This window comes from Mya arenaria, chromosome 10 (genome assembly GCF_026914265.1).
Source record: "Mya arenaria isolate MELC-2E11 chromosome 10, ASM2691426v1".
Classification (NCBI taxonomy): domain Eukaryota; kingdom Metazoa; phylum Mollusca; class Bivalvia; order Myida; family Myidae; genus Mya; species Mya arenaria.
In genome coordinates, this window is record NC_069131.1 from 28,157,655 (window position 1) to 28,180,613 (window position 22,959).

Below are 22,959 nucleotides of genomic sequence, written 5' to 3' on the forward strand. Positions count from 1 at the left end.
TAGAGAGAGCTGATTTTTCTACCTTCTGTACCCTATGCGTAAGAGTGTTTTCTTCCATTAACAACATAAACAATCAAAACATTCATATTTTCTTGATGTCCTCCTTGGTGATTGACCTTTCATATATATTATGAACCTTACTCTCAAACTTTATTATTCACCCAACACTCAAATATGTATAATACTTGAGACACAATGATTATGGTCTAAAGTCAGAAGCCTCTCTGCATTTGTTTGAATTGCACTCAAACAATATTAAAGCACACAGTAGAATATTGCATCAGTAACTCGTCGCCAGAAAGAAACCCACTTTACGCCATAACTATTTGTAGGGTAATATGACATATTACTATGAAAAAGTATTGTTGTCGCATAACTATAGGAGCAAATCCAGTAACATAAACGTTAACCAATATCCCGCTTAAAAGTCATGGATGTAATTTGTATAATAATTTCGAAGTCCATAACGTTACACAATAATTACATTGTAAATCAATAGCGAGGCATGACTTAAAACAATAATTAGATTGTTAAAAAGCGAAGACCATGATGCAACACAAGAATTACATTGTATGATAATTGAGAAGACCATAACCTAACACAAGCATTACATTGTAAAATAATAGGGTAGACCTTGGTAGCACAAGAATAACATTGTAAAATGATTGCGTAGATCTTGACGTGATGCAACAAAAGAATAACATTGCATAATAATTCCGAATATCATAACGTAACACAAGAATTACATTGTAAAATAATTGCGAAGAACATGAGGTAACACGATACTTACATTGTAAAATAATAGCGACGACAATGAGGTAACACAATAATTACATTGTAAAATAATAGCGAGGCATGCCTTAAAACAATAATTTTATTGTAAAATAATAGCGAAGACCATGAAGTAACACAAAAATTACATTGAAAAATAATAGCGTAGACCATTACGTAACACAAGAATTACATTGTAATTAACTGCGAATGCCATAACGTAACACAAATTACATTGTAAAATAAAAGCTAAGACCATGATGTAGCACAATAATATTGTAATAAATTGCGAAAACCATAACGTAACACAAGAATTACATTGTAAAATAATTGCAAAGACCATGACGTAACACCATAACTAATAAAGTCTATACATACTAATTTATTGAAAAAAATATTCAGCATCTTTTGAATACAAAATTATTCTGAACTATTAACAAAATACACATAAATCGTATAAAATGCTTGTACAGTTTTCTTGGTAGTATTGGTCAATCAGCATAACTTGGTAGGTGAGTAATATTCAATCCAGGGATTATAATACGATAATAATTATCATACGACCATTTACAATCATTGAATTATACGAAAAGTTCATATCATTGTACAAGGTCCGCAGCAGGAACATTTTGACCAAGTTTCATGTTAACAATTTTATATTTCGGATTAACCGTTTTCATAAAGCCTGAAAACAAGGCCAATGTTCGATGATAATGCTACGTTTTTTTCCCTCCAAAAAACAGACAAGGTAACTTGAATGTACTCTATGCACTTATGTCAGTTGGTTACTTACAAACTGTTCTTGTTTATTTTTGTGTACACTTCACATTCGGACACACTACAGTTACTGTAAGTGGGTCAGCATATGCTGCTTCATGTTGCTTTTCTGGGAGAAACTTTTCGTGCATACGTCACACTTGAATGGCTTCTCTCCCGTATGCACTCGAAGATGGCGGGTTAGCTGGGCCTTGTCATAGAATATCCGACCACAGAACTTACAGATACGTTGACTTCTTACTGAAATAAAATGATCAAAAATATAAAGTACATGTTAACGAAGAGGAAAGGAAAACTTTATTTATTTCATGAGGACAAGTTGTCTTATAAATTTGGAATGGGCAGATATACTTTATACTTCAAGGCGCACAATATAGGTTGATTTAAAAAAAATCCATTTTATTCAGATACAGGTAAAACAATATTATCCTTTCAAATGTAGTTAATCAATACATATGTAGCCACCAATTCCCCAGTTGAAAAAGCGCCAAATCATCATTAATATTATTTTATCCATAAATATATTTATTTATTTTTTTATTTTTATCATTAAAGTCAAATGAGTAAAACATGATAATGCATTAAAAAAAATAAAAAATGGGGGAGGGGCATCGACCTTTATTATGCCCCTTTCAGGCACAGTGAAGTACAACGAAAAGTTAGGTTTCATAAGTCTTTATTTTGTAACTTACTAAAAAATGCACAATAAGAAACACAGTTCCATCATGACATTGCGATACTAACACTTTGCATATAATCGTAACAAGAGGCCATTAACAAGGGTTTTATTTAAACCGAAAACATTTAAACAAAATGTACATGCATTGTAAAAAGTTGATGCCCCTGGTGACCACATATTATTAATTTAGTATAACAAGGTTTAATGTGTATCAAGAATTCTTAAATTTTTCACCAAAACATCGATCACAAATAATAATTTTGGGATTTTAACAAAAGGCCAAATGTGTCATTTCACGGCCGATTTGAGGAGAAATAAAAGAACACAATAACACACAGTAATAACTCTATTGACCATGCGTTTAGGATTATTTATTTTCAGTACCAACATTATATGGGGTTACCAGGTATAAACTTTTAACATTATTATCAATGGTTAAATAAGATGACAGGCAAATTTTACATAATATACCTAAAAACTTTTTTTTAAGATATACAATCAAGATTATAATATTGTCTACATTTGCAACCCTTAAGTAAATATTCAAAAAAATGTTTATACTTTGGCAGAAAAAATTATAACATTTTTTATCCTAAAACAAGGCATGTGTTTATGATACCATCTCTTGGAAAAAACGTCAATAATAATTCTTTGCGCTAACTGTAATGCCTAACTTTCATTAACAGTGAATAATAAAGAAAACATTGATTAAAGTGTACCGTTAAAATGCATTTTCATTCATCAGAGGTTTAATAATGATACATCTAACACATAGCATCATCACTCTGGTGTACGAGAATGATAAAGTGCAGTCCATTTAAATATTGAAGTTCCTTGTATGTTTCTGAACACAAAATAACCTGTTTTTCTTCAAGTGTATACACGACTATCACATACTTTTCTTTCTTGGTAAATGAACATCGAGACACATTTAAGAGACACAGCTAAAAGCGCACAATATTGGGTAATGTATATAAAAATAATTTTAACCTAAATCGTATGCTTTTTTGTTTTGATCAAATGAGTTAAACATGACAATAATATAAAGTAACCACAATAGTTTTGGGGCATCAGCCTTTATTGAGCGCCTTTTACACATATAAATGCATTAAACAGTTACTCAAATGCTCTAGTTTTGATCCGCCACTTGTTCAACAAATGTTCATATCTACAATTGTGTTTACACCAAGTCACATATTCCACAAGTGTTTCTGGTGAGTAACTTTATGTGTGCTCAGATGCCCAGGCTGTATGAAAGTCTTCCCACACTCCTCACAGCGATATGGCCTCTCCCCAGTATGAATTCTCACATGTCTTTCAAGTGGCACCCGACCTGGAAACGCCTTCCCACAGAAGTGGCACTGATGAACAATTACGTTGTACATATCCGATCTTTTCCTGCCACGTTTAGATTTTGCTGAAAAAAGAAAGAAACTCTTTTTGGTATTTGGCAACACAATGGCATTTGAAAGTAAATCAAAGTAAACTAAAATCCTGAAAATACGCTTTTGAGTATGAGCGATTTACAGTCATCGAAATTAGACCTTAGGATGAACAGGCCCGAATTCCTATACTATTGCTTGGCATCAATTTTTTTAACAAGCCCTGCCATATAAAATTCAGAATTTGAGCAAGCCCGGAAGACATTTTGCAAGGCTTGCAGGCTTGTGCTAATTTCGACCACTGGATTTAGGCCCATTGCAGGGTTTTAAGGGGCTTAAATTCCTGTTGAAATTGTATTAAAAGCGCACAATATAGGTTGATTCAAAACTATTTTTCTATTTTAATGCATTTTCATGTTTTACTCATTTGACTGTAATGATCAAAACAAAAAGCATATGGATATTTAGGTACGGATAAAAAATAACCGTTATAAATGTGTTTGTTTTTAAACTATAGCTAAATATGTAGCAGCGAATATCCCTGTTCAAAAAGAACCAAAACATTGCTTATATTTTTATCATTTTTTTTAGTCAATGTCAGTTAAATATGAAAACGCATTTATATTTACAATAAATAATTATAAATTGTATTGAACTATATTGTGCGCCATTAAAAGCCTTTAACATACATTTCATAACTGAATTGCATAGCAAAGGTAACAGCAAATACAAACACTCATCAGTTCGGAATTGATCCTTTTAATGATAAAAATACAAGCTAACATAAAAGAATATAAAACACAACATGTTCAGCAGAAGTTCCTATATATGTGTATTGAGTCAAGTGTTAAAAATATAAAATTGTGGACTTTAATTTCAGCAAACAATGCTGAAGACAAAAAAACTACATTTCTTTTAAAAAGGACTGTTGTGATCGCTGAATATACACAGATGCAATGGTTCTCCAATAAAAAAGAAATACATTACATACACATCCAGTCAGCTGCAATATGTTTTATAAAACAGGTACTTTGATCTAGATAAAGAATATAAAAGAAGAATGAAAGATATTTCATTTATTAGAATACAGGTAGGTAATTGTTAGTATGTAGATCTTGCAATAACAGTGCAGTCAGTGCTCCAGCTAGGCCTAATATCAGGACGGGGCACCAGTGCTCCAGCTAGGCCTAATATCAGGACGGGGCACCAGTGCTCCAGCTAGGCCTAATATCAGGACGGGGCACAAGTGCTCCAGCTAGGCCTAATATCAGGACGGGGCACAAGTGCTCCAGCTAGGCCTAATATCAGGACGGGGCACCAGTGCTCCAGCTAGGCCTAATATCAGGACGGGGCACAAGTGCTCCAGCTAGGCCTAATATCAGGACGGGGCACAAGTGCTCCAGCTAGGCCTAATATCAGGACGGGCACCAGTGCTCCAGCTAGGCCTAATATCAGGACGGGGCACCAGTGCTCCAGCTAGGCCTAATATCAGGACGGGGCACCAGTGCTCCAGCTAGGCCTAATATCAGGACGGGGCACCAGTGCTCCAGCTAGGCCTAATATCAGGACGGGGCACCAGTGCTCCAGCTAGGCCTAATATCAGGACGGGGCACAAGTGCTCCAGCTAGGCCTAATATCAGGACGGGGCACCAGTGCTCCAGCTACGCCTAATATCAGAATGGGGCACCATTTCTCTCTTTCCAGCACCATGTTGCCTTTTTACTACGCCCTCCTGTGCCCTTTTGTTAGACATGGTTAATTTTTCAAAAATAAGTATAAAAATAATAGAATACATCATCTTGACACTAAAGTATAGATAACAGTTAAGGTATTCATAATAAACTACAATGTATTAATATTGAAAGTAATGTTAAAATACATACATAATATAATTTGAACTGAACATTGGCTCTTGCAAGTGCCCCATTAAGGCTCATTCAATGCACATCGGAAGTGCCCTTTCTGACCTAGCAACCTGCGCTTTTCCAATCCTGACTGGAGCACTGGGAACTAAATATAAAACAGGCCCCAATTCCTCTTACAGTCATAAGTCCCTTATAACAGTATCAAACTAAGCCTACTATTTCCCATTTGGAATTAATGATGTAACACTGTCATATAAAAAAAAAAGTTTTTAAAAGAAATGATTAAAAATTGTCATATAAAAAAGCTTTTAAAAGAAATGATTAAAAATTATCATAAAAATGTATGTTTTGGTAAATAAAATCAAATTTAGCAAATTTAAATCAAGAAATGGAGCCAATACAGTTAAGCAAATCACACAAATCTTGTATTCTCCTAGCTACCATGTCTTAAAGTTTGTAGAACTACCTATCATCTGAGCCACGCCATGTTTACACTTTTGTAGTAGTTAAAAGTCTTTATTATGAGAGTTTTTTAATCACAATTCTTCACCATGATAATTGGGACCCCTTCAAGGAGTTTCTTTTGTTACAATTTCATATACAGTATAATACCAAAGACAGAAATGTTGTTTTCTATTGCAATTTTTTCTTCCAAAGCTCGCATTTTGGTATGGTCAACCATATGCCCTTAAAGATGGCTCTTCTATATTTACACCGCTATCGGTCCACCATATGTCCTATAAGATGTCTCTTCTATATATATTCACCCCCAAGGTCCACCATATGCCCTATAACATATCTCTTCTATATATTTTCACCCCTATGGTCCACCATATGCCCTATAACATGTCACTTCTATATATTTTCACCCCTATGGTCCACCATATGCCCTATAACATGTCTCTTCTATATATTTTCACCCCTATGGTCCACCATACATGTATGTCCTATAACATGGCTGTTCTATATATTTTCACCCCTATGGTCCACCATATGCCTTATAACATGTCTCTTCTGTATATTTTCACCCCTATGGTCCACCATATGCCCTATTACATGTCTCTTCTATATATGTTCACCCCTATGGTCCACCATATGCCTTATAACATGTCTCTTCTATATATTTTCACCCATATGGTCCACCATATGCCATATAACATGTATCTTCTATATATTTTCACCCCGATGGTCCACCATATGCCATATAACATGTCTCTTCTATATATTTTCACCCCTATGGTCCACCATATGCCCTATAACATGTATCTTCTATATATTTTCACCCCTATGGTCCACCATACATGTATGTCCTATAACATGGCTGTTATATATATTTTCACCCCTATGGTCCACTTTATGCCTTATAACATGTTTCTTCTATATATTTTCACCCCTATATGGTCAACCATATGTCCTATAAGATGGCTCTTCTATATATATTCACCCCTATGGTCCACCATATGTCCTATAAGATGGCTCTTCTATATATATTCACCCCTATGGTCCACCATATGTTCTATAAGATGGCTATATATTCACCCCTATGGTCCACCATATGTTCTATAAGATGGCTCTTCTATATATTTTCACCACTATGGTCCACCATATGTTCTATAAGATGGCTCTTCTATATATATTCACCACTATGGTCCACCATATGCCCTATAACATGTATCTTCTATATATTTTCACCACTATGGTCCACCATACATGTATGTCCTATAAGATGGCTGTTCTATATATTTTCATCCCTATATGGTCAACCATATGTCCTATAAGATGGCTCTTCAATATATATTCACCCCTATGGTCCACCATATGTCCTATAAGATGGCTCTTCTATATATATATTCACCCCTATGGTCCACCATATGTTCTATAAGATGGCTCTTCTATATATATTCACCCCTATGGTCCACCATATGCTCTATAAGATGGCTCTTCTATATATATTCACCCCTATGGTCCACCATATGTTCTATAAGATGGCTCTTCTATATATTTTCACCCCTACAGTTCACCATATGTCATATAAGACGGTTCTTCTATATATTTTAACCCATATTGTCCACCGTTTATGCAAGTGTTTCTTGTATATAAACTATCAATTACAAATGTGAGTAGCAAATAAATCAGACTTTTGGCATATGGGTGGTCAGATGTCCTTTAAGGTGACTCTTCTGAATGAACCGCTTATCACAAATATTACACGCATAAGGCCTCTCGCCTGTGTGTGTTCGTAGATGCATGCGGAGGTGGGCTGGCGACTGGAACTCCTTCGTACAGATTTCACAGAAATGGTTCTTTGGCCTTGCTCGCAGTATTTTCAATGCATCACCTGCAATTAATAATAAATCAATGATTAAATTAATTTCAATACATTTTAAATTAAATTTAATAATGTTAATAAGTGCGTTTATATTTCATAAAAGCAAACACATGCAGATGCCAATGGAAGTTTTGAGTGTTTATTGTTCATATCAGTTATATCAACAATAACTTTTTTCCACCAAAATTCACCAACATCATTACCAAAAAATGCCATAAGGGTTTTGGCAAAAAGGAATCAAATATCTTTGGCATTTTAAGTCCTTGGTAACAGAATTTTTGTAACAAACTAATCTTCTGAGGGCCATTACATCAAGTCTCCTAGCAGCATTTTGCACAATAGTACCACACTGTTAAAAATCTCACATTAGGGTACAGAGTTGTTACTATGATTCTGGATGGAGCATTAACCGACTAATGTCTAAGTCAACCTCCTCAGCTTGTATAGTACTTGTTTATTTTGTCTTTTCTCTCAGTGCCAAAGCAGTATTGGTGACATTTACTTGACTTACAATTTGTACGCCGAGCTTGTCCACATACAATCCATCAATGATAATTTTGTGTTTTACAAACAATTTGTGTCAAATACTTAAAAGTTTATTAAAGTTAACAACAATGTGAACACTGTTGTTGTTAATGTTAAAATCTTTACTGCTCTGGATGTTCAATGAAAACACTTGTGATCTGCAGTGTTCCTAACAAAATGTGAGCTGTATTTGATTTATTTCAATATATTAGCACATCATCAAATAGTTCACATTTTAAATTTAACAAGGATGTTGTTAAACTTCAGCAGAACATTTTGACAACAACCCCGGTACTGTATAATAAATACAATTAAATCTTTTTTTAAACCTTTAATTTTCATAAAAGCAAGCACACACAAAATTACTCACAAAAGATACGTCATATTTCATTGATGAAAATAATTATAAAAGATGTAGATTTAAGTATCAAGTACATTATACCAACATACAATAATAATTTACAACATGTTTATAAAAACACTTTTCAAAATATTAATTGTTATAAAACAAAAAATCATGAAAAATTATATATAACAGGTACAATTATTATTATGCATTGACACAGCAATATCAAATATTTCTTAAATTATTTCCCAATGAAAAATAAAAGAATTAAAGAGATTATTTGAAGTTACAGGAAAAAAACCCTCAAGTATAAGTTTAATAAAGTTTATACCAATTTATTTCTACTTGATTGTGTAGAAAGATAACAGCTTATTTTAAACTTTTGAATTCACTTCCTGGGTGAAATTCACCAGTACTGAGAGTCCACTTGAGAAGCCACAAGAACCCCTGCCAGGGATCGAAGCTGGGATGTCTTGGTCATGAGGCAGACACTTAACCTCTGAGCCATCACAACCTATTAAATAATCTTAGTTTAACGTCAATAACTCATGGTTTAAATATCTTTGGCTTCCTTGACAAAGCATTTGAGCAAAAAATGTTTGGCTTTTTGGTTAGTCTAAAATAGATTTTTGAAATAAATATGCAGTTTAAAAATTTAATTTTTTAACATGAAGATACAAAGAAATTACAAAAAATCCCACATTAATCAACATCATAATGAGATGTTATATTTACAAATAAATTAATCAGAATTCATTTCCAACAAAACTGGGAAAAATTCTTAACTTAAACTCTTGTCCAGCAGATTAATACAATTTTAATTCTAGGAGTGAAGGATGACAAAAATAAATTCTAGGAGCAACGGTGACATAAATGTATTAACTACTTGTTGACAATGTTGGGAGTTTTGGAGAAACAGTAAGAAAGAATCCCTGGTCGGGATCAAACACACAAGCATCTTGGCCTACACCACTAGACCACCCTGGACAAATGTTTCAAACTTGTCCTTTTTCTGCACACCACAACACTAAACATCCAATTTCAGGGGGAAACCAAATCACGTTTCCCCTCAATTTACAAGTTTTTCAAACTCTCCTTCATGTGCACGACGTAATGTGACTTCATGTTGCTCTTCTGGGTAAACCCCTTCCCGCAAACCGTACACTTAAACGGCTTCTCTCCTGTATGGCTTCTCACATGAGCAGTCAGCTGGTGGCGGTCACGGAACAGTTTCCCACAGTAGGCACATGTCAAAACCACGCCTTTCGGCACCTTTCCTCCAGCACCTGTGATAGAAAAACAATGCTATGGTTAATGGTTTGTTTCTAGATATTGTATTTTTGATAAGTCTAAGGACCAAGTTATTGAACAAAGAGTGCCACACAGAGGGATGCCAACTCTCCTCCTGTTTTCTTTGACAGATACTGCTAACATTGCAATGGTCAATGGTTTGTCTGTCGATATTGTATTTTCCATTTAAACTAAGGAGTTTGTAATTTAACCAGAGTGCCACAGGTGCCAACACTCCAGTTTCCTATTTGGTCAATGTGAAAGTAACAAGGGATTTTGAGTTGAGACTAACATGAAATATTTTGCATGCTCACGGTGCGTATCCATATTGGTACCCTTTGCCAAATCTACTGCAATGGTACCCTTTTGCACATGCACCGGTCATTCTCTGCTGAGAACAAATCGGTGATGGACAACAATCTAGTTAATGTTCATTCTACTGATGAAAGGAGGTATGTCATGTGCAAACAAGTATACCATGGAACACTAGAATGTTTTAGCTATGTCTTTCTTTGTACTGTGCCCATTTTTCAATTACTGCAACTCCACAATAAGCTACACAATATCGATATGTCTTGCCTCGCCCACCGCCTCTGCATGTTCTGCGGGCTTAAATGAATCACTGTTTTGATTATTTACACACCATACATATTACATGTATTCATTTATATATCATATTCATACAAATTGCAATAAATTGTCAAAAATAAATGTAAAATTTAATAAAACACCCTACTTTCGTTTTCACAGCGGCACGGGTAACCTCTTTGCTACTGATTTTTTGTACCACAGGCAAAAATGGATTATAGAAGTTGTTTCGAGGACTCTCCTGATTTCAAATTTGTGAACTTGAGTGTCAATACTAACAACAAATAAAGTAACAACTAAAAGAATCCAGCTATCTTTTTTTCAGAAATATAAGAAAAAATATCTATACTATATTTTTGGGGGTCTCAGGTTGAGCTTTAAGACCCTCAAACATACGCAAATCCGCAGACAAATCACATTACTGATTATAGCCTTCCCCATTCATAACTGCTTCCAATTGATTTCTCAATTGACTTGTTTCTTATTCTTTAATAATACCTGTAGCTGATGCTTGATTTCTGTTATATATAATACACTTGGTCATAAAAGAAAATAACAAACTTCTTGCAACAATATCAATTATATTTTGTAAAATAGTAATATGTACATGTCAAAAATACACAAGAGAGTTGTGGTGCAAACACTAATGCTCATCTGTTCTTGTTATCAATCAAGCATTTAGGTGCATAACTAATTAATTATTAAAGCCGGAGTTATGGGCCTTGCTTTACATGTGTTTATTGTCTCTGACAACATAACATGTGCACCAAGTTTCATTTAAATACCCTGAAGTTACCTTAATAAGATTTTGAGTGTGTAATGGCCAACGTGTATTTATCTTTTAACACCAACAACAAACCAAGGCTACGGCATACCTCCACTTTATTTCATAAAAATAAATGCTAAAAAGACAAACCCGTAACATTCCATACCAAAATCGATATTTCTGTTATGTTTAAACTGGTTTTAAAAATAAAACTAATGAATGTTTAATGCTAAATAATGAAAGACTAAATGCACAAAGTCCTATTTTGATCAGAAGTGGTATGTTGCAGTCAGTAAATAATTTTTCATTTTTTAAAAACAAAAACATGATTTAATTAAATTAATATCAATTACAACTGCTCTCCAAGACTTGCCATTAAAGTAAAATAAATATTAATTATTTCCAAATAAAACTTCAAAACGCAACATCAATTATTCAAGTATAAAAAAGAGCATGAACGTATTTAATTCACATTCAGATTTGTTTACTAAATATGATAAAATCTACCTTCTAAAAGTTTACAGAAAATAACCTATGAAAGACATAAACTACTACAATGTACACAAAACATTATACATAATTTAAAAAGTTCATTCTGTCAAAACGTAAATACCTTGATATATCTGTACAGTTTGTGTTTAGACCAATAATATCTACTAATAACTTTACTTCAACATTATGGAAAACAAACCTAGGTGAAAAGTGACTTTAGTGTTCAAAATTATATTTTGTCCAATTAAATGGCAGTTCCTTTCAAATTCGCCATTAATAATAGCTGTCATGTGTTCCCGTTCCGGATAGAAAAATCCGACCCGAGGGCACCTGCGTTGCCAGGTAACGAGGCTTGCCGAGTTACCGGCTACGCAGCGTGCCCGAGGGTCAGATTTTTCTATCCGGAACCGACACACATGATAGATGTTTTTTCTAGCATACATTAAATTACATTTTTTGTGAAGATATATAAAATATAATATATAAAAAAGCGCATTTTTGTACATATCGCCAAAAAGCGCGTGCATAAATGTTTACTGATGTCTTGACGCGCAGTAATTTGTATTCACTGCATACGTCAATAAGTTCCTTCGACATCACGTCTTTTAAGGGTTATTATGTTTTGTTTTTTAAAGTATATTATTGTAAAGTTAATGTTAATGGAACTTATCTATTTAAATCCCCTAATTATGATTACATTAAGTGTATTATAAAAGAAATTGAAATTATTATGTCACGGCGCGTGAATCATCTGGCATGGGGGAATGCCAGATGGAGTTTTCCAGCACGGCTGAATTCACCGGAAATGCCTATCCGGTGTGCTAGAAATAAATATCAAAGTAAATCCGTATAAATATTTAAGTAAATCCATAGTCCAACGTTTTTGATTTCAATCCTTTAAACAGGGTTTCTAGCCCAGCCAGTAAAAAAACTTATTTTGTAGCATTAAGCCTGTTAATGTCTGTTTATATATGCATTGAGAAGATCAAAGTGGTCACAAAGCCACGTTTAAACTGCAAATTAACATTGAACACTATCTTTCACTTAAAGGTAAAATTTATTCTTTTCTTTATTCAAAGTGATGAATATTTTTAATTTGGCTTAGTACAATACATATATTTAACTAAAATCTGACAGAATGGACCTTCAAAGATATATATGACATATACATTTACAACATCAATCATTAAATCAATCAATTGCATCATGTATAAAGTGACAGCAAATTGATACATATAAAAGTAATTCACATTTACTTCAGTAGTCAATACTACATACCGGTATATGTATATAATATCGCATGTATAACATAAATAAACAAATTATGATGGTTAGTATAAAAATATAGATCTACAAGTCACAGCTAGATTTAAAACCATATAATTCACTATTAACGCTTAAGCTGCTGATGGCGATTTTAAAGGCTTTGCAAACAGCTTGGAACCAGACCAGACGCCGAGTAACTCGGCGCCTGGTCAGGTTCCAAGCTGTTTGCCACTCGGTCAATATATCCCCAAAGTCTTAAGTAAATTGAAAGAAATTTAGAATAAACCAGACAACATTTTTGAGCAGACGACAATTTACCCAGCATGCAAAGGGTTAAAATTACATAAAAGCACATAATTAAATTACCTAAAAATTCAAGTGTTTCATGGAACTTTTGTAACATGGTAATGTTATTGTGTAGTTTGATATCAAGGCCAAAATAAATTAATTGCTAGATTTTCATCCATTTTTTTTTAATGGGGACAGCCTCACAGGGGTGACATTTTTTATTATTATCATTTTTCTTAGATGACTGTTTCACCGTTGAATATGTGTTCACGATCTTTCTTATTGCATAAGTGGCCATATACATGTGTTTCAAGATGAACCTAACATGATCATAATTATTCTCCTTTTTCACATGTGAATGTTATACATCAGCATACATAGGCATGAATCAACGCCGTTCCTGGACAATACCCAACTGATACTAAAATAGAGACTCTAGTTCAACATTTTTCTTTGGGTCAATAAAATTTCTGGGGGTGTGGAAATAAATGGGGACGGCCGGGGATAAAAATCTATCAATTTATTTATAGTCGCCTTGGGTGTTGTTTTTTCTTTCAATTAATAATTATATTAAGGCCAACTGATTTAAATATATTATTTAAAAGCATTAAACCAATGAATAAAAAAAATTAAAAATTTGTTCATAAAGATTGAGACAAACATAAAAAAAATAAATCTCATACCTATTAAAATAGAAAGCTATGCTGTACATATAGTTGACGTCTAGTAAACAATATTGATATTAAAATAAACCTGATTTTAACACGTATTATTGTATATTCTTGAATTCCGATTTGATACCGGTAGTGTCATATATTTCAGCCTCCATATCGATCCCATCACTCGGACTAGGCTTAAAGTGCGTAAGTCTATGCTGTTTAACGTTTCCCTTCAAAGTAAAGGCTTTACCACAAATGTCACACTTATATGGCTTATGTCCTGTATGAATCATCATATGACGTCTCAACCAGGACGGCTGGCCGAACTCCTTCCCGCAAAATACACATACATTGTCACGCTTCCCTCTTGCCATAACTGAAAAAGAGGAAAAGATTATGACTGCATATAAACATAGAACTACTTTCGTAATGATAATCAAATAGATAATTTTCCAGTCATCAAAATTAGACTTTTTGATGATAAAGCCCAAAGTCTTACACCAGTGCTAATTATGATGGCATCAAAATATACAACAAGCCCAACTCGAATTTGAGCAAGCCCAAAATTTTTTTACACCAGTACAGGGCTTGTCGGGATGTGCTAATTTCAATTTCTGATGTTTGGTATACGTAAAAGTACATACTGATTTGATAAGTAACGTCAATGCCATTTGAATATTTGCAACTAAGTACTTTTCTTCTCTTTTTTTTTAATGACAGATTGTACAGATTGAAACCTGACCATATATGGTAAAATTGTGTAAAATACATAGAGCAGCATAAATTAACCCCTAACCAAAATAATATTATGCGTTTTTTTTTTTTTTTCGTAATACATATAGTGCATTAGTAATTATATAGTAATAATTTTTGATATTTCAAAGGGCTGTTACACTAAATATATTTAAAATCCATCGTAATCGTTCAATTTCATTTTGTCATAATTTCACAAAACAAAATTTATATGCAGTATGAACAATGGGTAAAATAAGTTTGTATTTTATTTTACATATTACTTACAATTAACATATAAATTACATTAAACAAATACAATTACTCAAAGAAACAGACAAAAAAAATCACAAAGAACATTGATTAATCGCAGAAATTAAGAAACGCTCGGACCATCTCATCAACTTGCATACAACAAAATGTTTTAACATGAAGAATTTCGGTTATATACAATATCAGTATTACATGTTTTAGAAATGCAGTTGAACGGTTTGCTTGCAAAATCAAGTAAACTATGTTTTAACTGACAAAAACATGTATTGTATTGGAAATTTTATTTATACATTAGTCTTGTTACATAGAAACAGTCATTAAAAAAACGATCATACAATATTATCATTGAGAAGATGGCCCAATTGCAAACATGTTCATCCCACAACAAATCTACAACATTGAAGAACACATAGAAAGTACTGACTCGGGGTTCTCAATAAGTTTTGGTTAAACTGTCTCAAATAGTAAAGTAATCAAACAGCTACTACTTATTCTACTTAAAATTCATTTGTTTTTCAAGATTGGAACCAGCCCGATTGCCATTTGAACCAGCCCGATTGCCATTTGAACCAGCCCGATTGCCATTTGAACCAGCCCGATTGCCATTTGAACCAGCCCGATTGCCATTTGAACCAGCCCGATTGCCATTTGAACCGTCCTTTTAGGCCAGCAACTGGTTCTTATTGAGAACACCACTGACTACACCCAGCTTGATGCCACTGATTGAGGACCACATAGAGAGTCAGTGGTGGATCTAGCAGGGGGGCACAAAACCGGAATATGAACATAAAACACCTTATTTCAACCTTACATGATACATGTACCTAACAATTTAAAAGCTAAATATATAAGTGTATAGTACATATTATATTTTTTTCAAAAGTAGGTCCAATTTATAAGACGAATAAAAGAATTCTTGAATGAAGGGTTGAAAAGCATAAACGATATAATACGTGTCATTTCAAAACCTCAGTGAAATAAAAGTTTTGAGGGGGTTGGCCTGTTGTACACTCCCAGTTATGAATTCCTGGATCTGCCACTGGACAGTACTAAAGACACCTACATCATTGCTGTACATTATTTTAAGGCCAGAATTAATAAATAGCTTGTTTGACCTTCCCCCCGAGTGAATCACAGAAATATCTGTGACATGAAAGATTTTAGCTTCTCCTGACATTCACATCACTGAGTCTTGATCCCTATTTTAGGATTAATTCTGAATGATATCATCCCCAACAATATCTTGCCAAGCATTTAATTATTTACACACCACAACGGTCAACTCTACTGCCTCAAATTCCTTTTTTTTGCACATTTTTGTAACAAGTTTTGCCAAGCATTTTACATGTTTTGAAAGCAATTTAACTATTACAAAGTCATCATGTTAAATCTGTCCCTCAATTTCCTTTTTTTTCACACATCTAGTATGATGTTTCCTCATAGAATCTTTCCTTGAACTATGATAATCGCACCAGTCACACTTGAATGGTTTCTCCCCTGTGTGTATTCTCATGTGTCGCTCCAGTTTCCCCGGCGACGGCTGTATCTTCCCACACACTAGACACTGATGTATATGATTCTTCAGCATGTGTTGCTGCGCAGCTTGAAGCTCATCCGGGTACATTGTCATCGTCATGTTCTCCACGTATGCTGAAATGAAAGCGGTTGTATTTAATGAAACAGTCTGCGTGCGCAATCCATGGACGCTGAAATAAGAGCAGTTGTACATAATGAAACAGTCCTCAAAATCAGATCAACAAGTCAAACTTCTTACAATTAATGTAGCACGTTTGAAAGTGTTTGCATTGTTTTTGTCCATACATTAACTATCAATATCGGAAAGGTAACAAGTAAGCTGAGCTTAACCATTTATAGACAGCATAGGGTACGTTGTCATCATGTTCTCGACATCATGTTTTCGTCCATACATTAACTCTCAATATCGGAAAGGTAACAGGTAGGCAGGGCTAAACAGTGTTAAACATATGCAGCGTGCGAATAAATTATGTGATTAGGGTCAATTGTTATCATCATGTGATCATCGTCATGTTCTCGTCTATACATAAACTCTCAAATTGGAATGGTAACAAGTAGACAAAGCTTAATTGTACAATAAGTAGCCAGGGATAAATAACGTGATTACGGTAACTTATATGCATGCTAGTTATTGAACATTGTCATGACAACATGGTACATAACAGTTACTTCGACTACCATATTTATGACTGAAATTATACACAGTCAAGTACTTGCTCGTGAATGATTTCATTAGGTCAAGTAGCGGCAACAGTAATTAAAACATCCATTTGACATCAATCAGTCAACAAACCCTTATAACTTAAAGTCTTAATATTTAAAATGTTCCTATTTTGTGGTAGACTGCTAATTAATTTACCAGCTGTCAAGCTGATAAAAATATAAACCATAACTCTTTGACTGGCAAGTGACTCACAGTATCACTTTGAAAGTATCAGCACAACATTTTAATGTTTTAATTTCTACATTAAAGACTTAATGAATGAAACACTGTTCATTACTTTGACAGCTTCAACTTTATTCAAAGGATTCTAAACAGAACATAGTCATATAAGTCTCCCAAAATAGAACCATGTCAGTCTTTGTCTTCTTCTGCCTCTATTTGATGTATAGTCACTATACTATGCACTTCAACCATACCTAGCGTTAAGATTTTGTTCACACAAACCAAGGAATATGTACAGCGTTCTTGTCCCAATAAGCAGACAGCAATGATATTCTCTTCAAAACTTCATTAGTTAACATGAATTTGACAACAAATTATTTCACAAGAGTTGCCATAATTCACAGTAAGGGATGATCTTTCATATGAGTGAAACTATGTTTCCTCAGGTTGTTTTTCACGTTAAAGCCTCGTCCACAAATGTCACAAACAAACGGTTTGTCCCCTGTGTGAATTCTTCGATGGCGTGTAAGCCAGGCTGCTGCTGAGAATCTTTTGCCGCAATAATCGCAGGAATATATCTTCATCCCTCCAATCATAATAGGACCTGAAATAAGAGAATGGCGTCAGATTGAATGATATTTAGTTTACGCTATGAAATTAAACAATATGATTTAAAATTTGATATGTAGCTTAACAATTAATGCTAATGATTCTATACAATTAATGTCATTGATTCAATACAATTAATATGAACGATTCCATAATAATGTCAACTGTATCCATATTATTCATGTTAATAATGATTTCATACTTTTATGTTAACGATTCCATACAATAATGTACTTTAATATGATCAAAATAATTCATTTTAATGTTTTCATACTTTTAATGTTAAAGATGATATTCAAATTATATAAGTCAATGATTACACACAATTAATTTCAAAGATTCCATATAATTAATGTTGATGATTTCATATGTTAACAGTTCCATACAATTCAAGTTCAAAACTCGAATTCATGTTAATGATTCTAAATCGGTCAGGACACAAGTTTTCCCGAAACAACTTGGCTATTATATAACATAACAAAACATTTCTATTTGTTTTTCCTTTATTTCAACTGCAAAAAACATGGCTTTAAACTTTTTTTACAATATTTTTAACTCAGATAGAAAGATAACAACAGTGTTTTTTAGTAAGACATACATGTACAAATCTCCATGTCAAAAAGAATAAACTTAAGAATGGATTTGGTTGAAGTTGTTCATAAAAAAATTCATTGGTGAAAATAAACATCTTAATTCAATAATTAAAAAAAATTAGAAAGCAAGCATTATGAATGTTGCAAAATCAAATACAAATACAAATTTCAGTACAAAGTGTAAATGAAATGCTCAAAATCAATGACAATTATTTACATACAAACATATTAAACAACGCTTAATCTATTCAAGACAAAAACTAGAACTAGACAATTTACAACTTTAAAATTAATGATTTCCTACTATTTTACAATTATTAATAATCGTCAACATTAAACACATTTATCATACTTGTTGCTCGAGCTGTTTTTTCATAGAACACCTTCTCTTGTGTGCCGTCATGGCGTCTTTTCTAGCACAATTATAACCACACCAGTCACACTTGAATGGTTTTTCTCCCGTGTGTGTTCTCATGTGCCGCTTCAAGTTTGCCGGACACGGCTGCACCTTGCCACATATTTTACACTGGTATATGACTCTCCCCAACATTTCTTCCATGGCTGGGTTCCTGGAGTCGTCTTGCGAGGGGTACATCAGCATCAAATCTTCCATATTCACTGTGGAAGAGAAAAAGAAATCATAATTTTACTTGATTTTAGCTCAAGAAAAATATTGTTACAACATTAATAATGTTCCAAAGATCAATTATAATTGAACATTTATTAGTTGGGCCTGAAATCGGCGACAATCGATTGTATTCGGTCATAATCGATCATCCCATTCAACGGGTGTTGTTTTTTTTTCTCTTGTTATTTGCGTTCAGTTCATTTACACCAATTCTCCTTTGAGTGCATTTATACATTAGGAAGTGTTCAGATGTTATCGTTAACAATATAGCCCAAAGCAACAACATACACATAACATAAGCATGTTAAGGATTACAAGTTATTGTACAAGCATAAAACTACATTTAAGGTATTGTCAAAACCTGATCGTAGCATCGATAATCAGGTAATTGAGTGATACCGATAATCGATAGTCAAACTAGAACCGATTTCCAACACTACAACACAAGTTATCTTTTTTGTAACAGGGAAATAAATATAAAATATTTTTTGCAGGCTTTATCAACAAAGCAGCATTAATAAGTATACAGATATTGATCTTGCATGACTCTTCACAAAAAAACTAACTTTCAGAGCTGGTATTCAATATTAGCCTCAATTGGATCTAAGAACAATGTAGCTTATATCAGATTACTTGTTATTAATAACTGACCAAAAGAGTGAATGAAATCAATTACCCTATGATTAACTTAAGTTGCAAATTGAATACCACCCCAGGCCTGTAGAACAAAATCTATCACCAGTTATCGGGGAAGACAACCTCTTAGCCATTCTTTGAGAGAACTAAGAAAGTGTGTGTTTTTTTGTCAGATTTCGGGGAAATTCACAGCATACTTAAAGCGATAAAGATATATATCACACAGAAAAATCATTTAATAAATCATGAGGTTCTCATTACATAAAAAAACATACTGGTCTGGCCCTTCGGGACGTATCTGGTAATCAGTGATGGCCAAGAAGTGTAAAAAGGTTCTGTCTATATATACCCTAATACACAACAACAATTCATTATTTTCCCTCATTTATTACAAAGACTATCATTCTCATTACAGTGACAAAATATGGATAAAACATTATGTAAACCAGTAAAAATATTAACAGCAATATATTTTATGAATTAAGAACATATAATCAATCTTAAAATAACAACTTGATCATAAAATATCAGTTTGCTTGTTAAACCATATTGAAAAAGCGTGTTTTGGTTAAATCAGTTTATTAATTTAAATATCACATCTAAGTAGCCAGTAGGCAAAGCTCTTACCATGCAAGAAGTAGTAAGCAGATAAATAACACCAATATTTACTTATAAGCCAGCGGCCCTGTTTCAATCTTATTAGCTAATTTTAGTCGTAAATTTATAGTATTTAAGCGTCATAGTTTCATTATTATACTACATATTTGAGTGAAGTGATCTTGAGCCAGTATTCAAAATGAACACAAAATTGAGGAAATAAAACAATCAATGTTTTGTACTTTGTGACAAATCTAAAATAATTGATGTTGCGACTAAAATCCTTCATTAAAATGACCCCCTTATCAAAAGCTTTTCTTGACATTGTAATACAGGGGTGGATGCAGGATTTGATGTTAGAGGGGGCATGACTTAGGGGCATAAGCTTTTGACAAGCACACCTTCCTCAAAACAGAAATGAATATGGCTTAAATTGTTGGCAAGGGGTTTGGTACTCCCTCAAGACAATTTTAACAATTTCTAGTACAAAATGGTGAATTAGGCATATTTTATTTCTTGCGTCCCCCAACCCCTCCTCCCCTCCTCTGGATCTGCTAGTGTTATAATATGGTATAAAACAGTTTCTACACCCAAAACCCATTGGATTATAATTTATACAACTAAAGTATCGTGTTTACTATAAAAAAAATCCCCACTATGGCGGTGCAGTAGCACAAATACTTGACAGGGTTGGAAATAATCAACCTGCTTAAAAGTCAAAAGCCTATCAACTTGATCCATGACCATGGCAAGGGGATAACAAAGCACAACCCTTTTTTCAGTATTAATAAAATATCGTATCTAGACATTTATTAAAGCCAGTGTTATGAGCCTAAATGCATGTAATGTATTATATCACTGACAATGTGTACCAACGTTCATGTGAATATCTGGAGAATTTGTTGGATTATTAGCAACTCTTAAAGGGACTAGACACCAGATGGTCCAAAAATCGGCAAATACAGTGCTACATAAAAACAAACCTAGAACGTTCAAAAGGAACTATTATGAGGCCGATAATACATCACTTTACATGATTAAAAGAATATTTTGTCGCTGTCTCAGCTGAGTTTATCCATTCAAAAAAAAGGACATTATGGTTTCCTAGTTTATAGTGTGTATATTTAGCATGTGAAAGTCACATATATAATTAATACAAATACCAAAGCTTTTTAAATTTAAGTTTTAACTAGACTAGACAAATAATTTATTGAACACTGTTGTTGGTTTTTTTAGTGTTAATGTCCTTCCATTAACTGATCTGAATTGCAATTTTTATTTTGTGTGCATCACTCACAAAATGAAAGTGTAAGTCCAAGCCTAGGTAGTCATAAATTAATGATGAAGAAAAAAATGTCTCTTCTAATTTCACAAAAAAGCATCCGATCCAGGCGCCTTCAACTGTAATGATTTACAACTAAGCATCTGGTGACGCTTTAAATTGTCCTGGCGGGCACATCTAAACCCACATCCGTCACACTTGAACGGCTTCTCTCCCGTGTGGCTTCGCATGTGTCTCCTCAGGAGGAATGTGTTGGAATGAAGTTTACCACAAATGTCACAAGCCAGAACACTCAGGTGATTGAGTAAGTCATAGTTTTTAACCATTGTTGCATTGTCTGGTTGTCCCATGGCGTTTATTGAAATACCTGAAAACAAGAATAACACTGTAGAATCTGAACAAATACAAACAAATTACATCATACATACATACTTTTAAGTTTCAAGGTGAGATACTATTAACATATAATAATCAAAATACCTATCACAAAGTTCAGGCAATGCTCTGTCTTCAACAACCATCTTAGATATCACTAAATTTTAAGATAAGAATTCCCAGTGTTTCGATTGGACTGTAAAAATAGCTTGCAAATTAACTGAACAGAATCACAAAGGCGTTTTTAAGGACAAGGATGAGAACAATATTGAATAAGGTCCAATTTTCCATAAGCTGAAGAGCAATTCTAAAAGGTTCAATATTTGAAAGATCAGTTTTAATGCATGTTCTTTGAAGTTCTCCAATTTCAACTCAACAAACATTTACTAGGGTATGCATTTATAAAGCAAGGCCATTGTAACAAAATGTTTGGCATTCCCTTTTTAATTTATAGCCAAAATCAGTATCAACTTCAACAATGACAGTGCCAAAGTTATGAGTTAGGACTAAAACACTGTTAATAGTTTCACCTCAAAATTAATATGACCAGCACCCTTGGAATTGTAAATAATGGAGAAAATGCCTTAAACTGTGAATATACCCATATGCAGCACTTTGATGAAGGTCAGAGGGGACAACGCCCCCCATAATCTCTTGGGTCCAAAACATTTCAAGGATCTAAGATTGAAATAAAACATATCATAGTTCTTAATAAGTTGTTCAAAGTTACAAAGAAAAAATAGTAGTTTATTTTATTAAGGTATATACATAGGATTGTCAATTTTGCGG

General features: G+C 33.5%; 1 protein-coding gene across 16 annotated transcripts in view; it reads right to left on the bottom strand.

The window, feature by feature from the left end:
- Positions 1-22,959, bottom strand: part of LOC128205483 (zinc finger protein 768-like) — a 58,947-nt gene that overhangs the window by 11,366 nt on the left and 24,622 nt on the right. Inside the window, exons 5-6 of one of the 16 annotated variants that reach the window (XM_052907159.1) lie at positions 19,005-19,270; positions 17,920-18,054 (exon numbers count right to left, since the gene is read on the bottom strand). The exons of 6 other annotated variants lie outside the window; for them this stretch is intronic. In XM_052907159.1, the coding sequence (XP_052763119.1) occupies positions 18,043-18,054; positions 19,005-19,270 (278 nt within the window). In that variant the 3' untranslated portion in view covers positions 17,920-18,042. Of the gene's footprint in view, positions 1-1,026; positions 1,789-2,583; positions 3,645-7,390; positions 7,813-8,888; positions 9,961-14,056; positions 14,400-15,233; positions 16,679-17,615; positions 18,055-19,004; positions 19,271-20,456; positions 22,163-22,959 lie in introns of those variants that run through there. 9 more of the 16 variants (XM_052907173.1, XM_052907164.1, XM_052907168.1 and 6 more) reach the window with 9 other exon arrangements.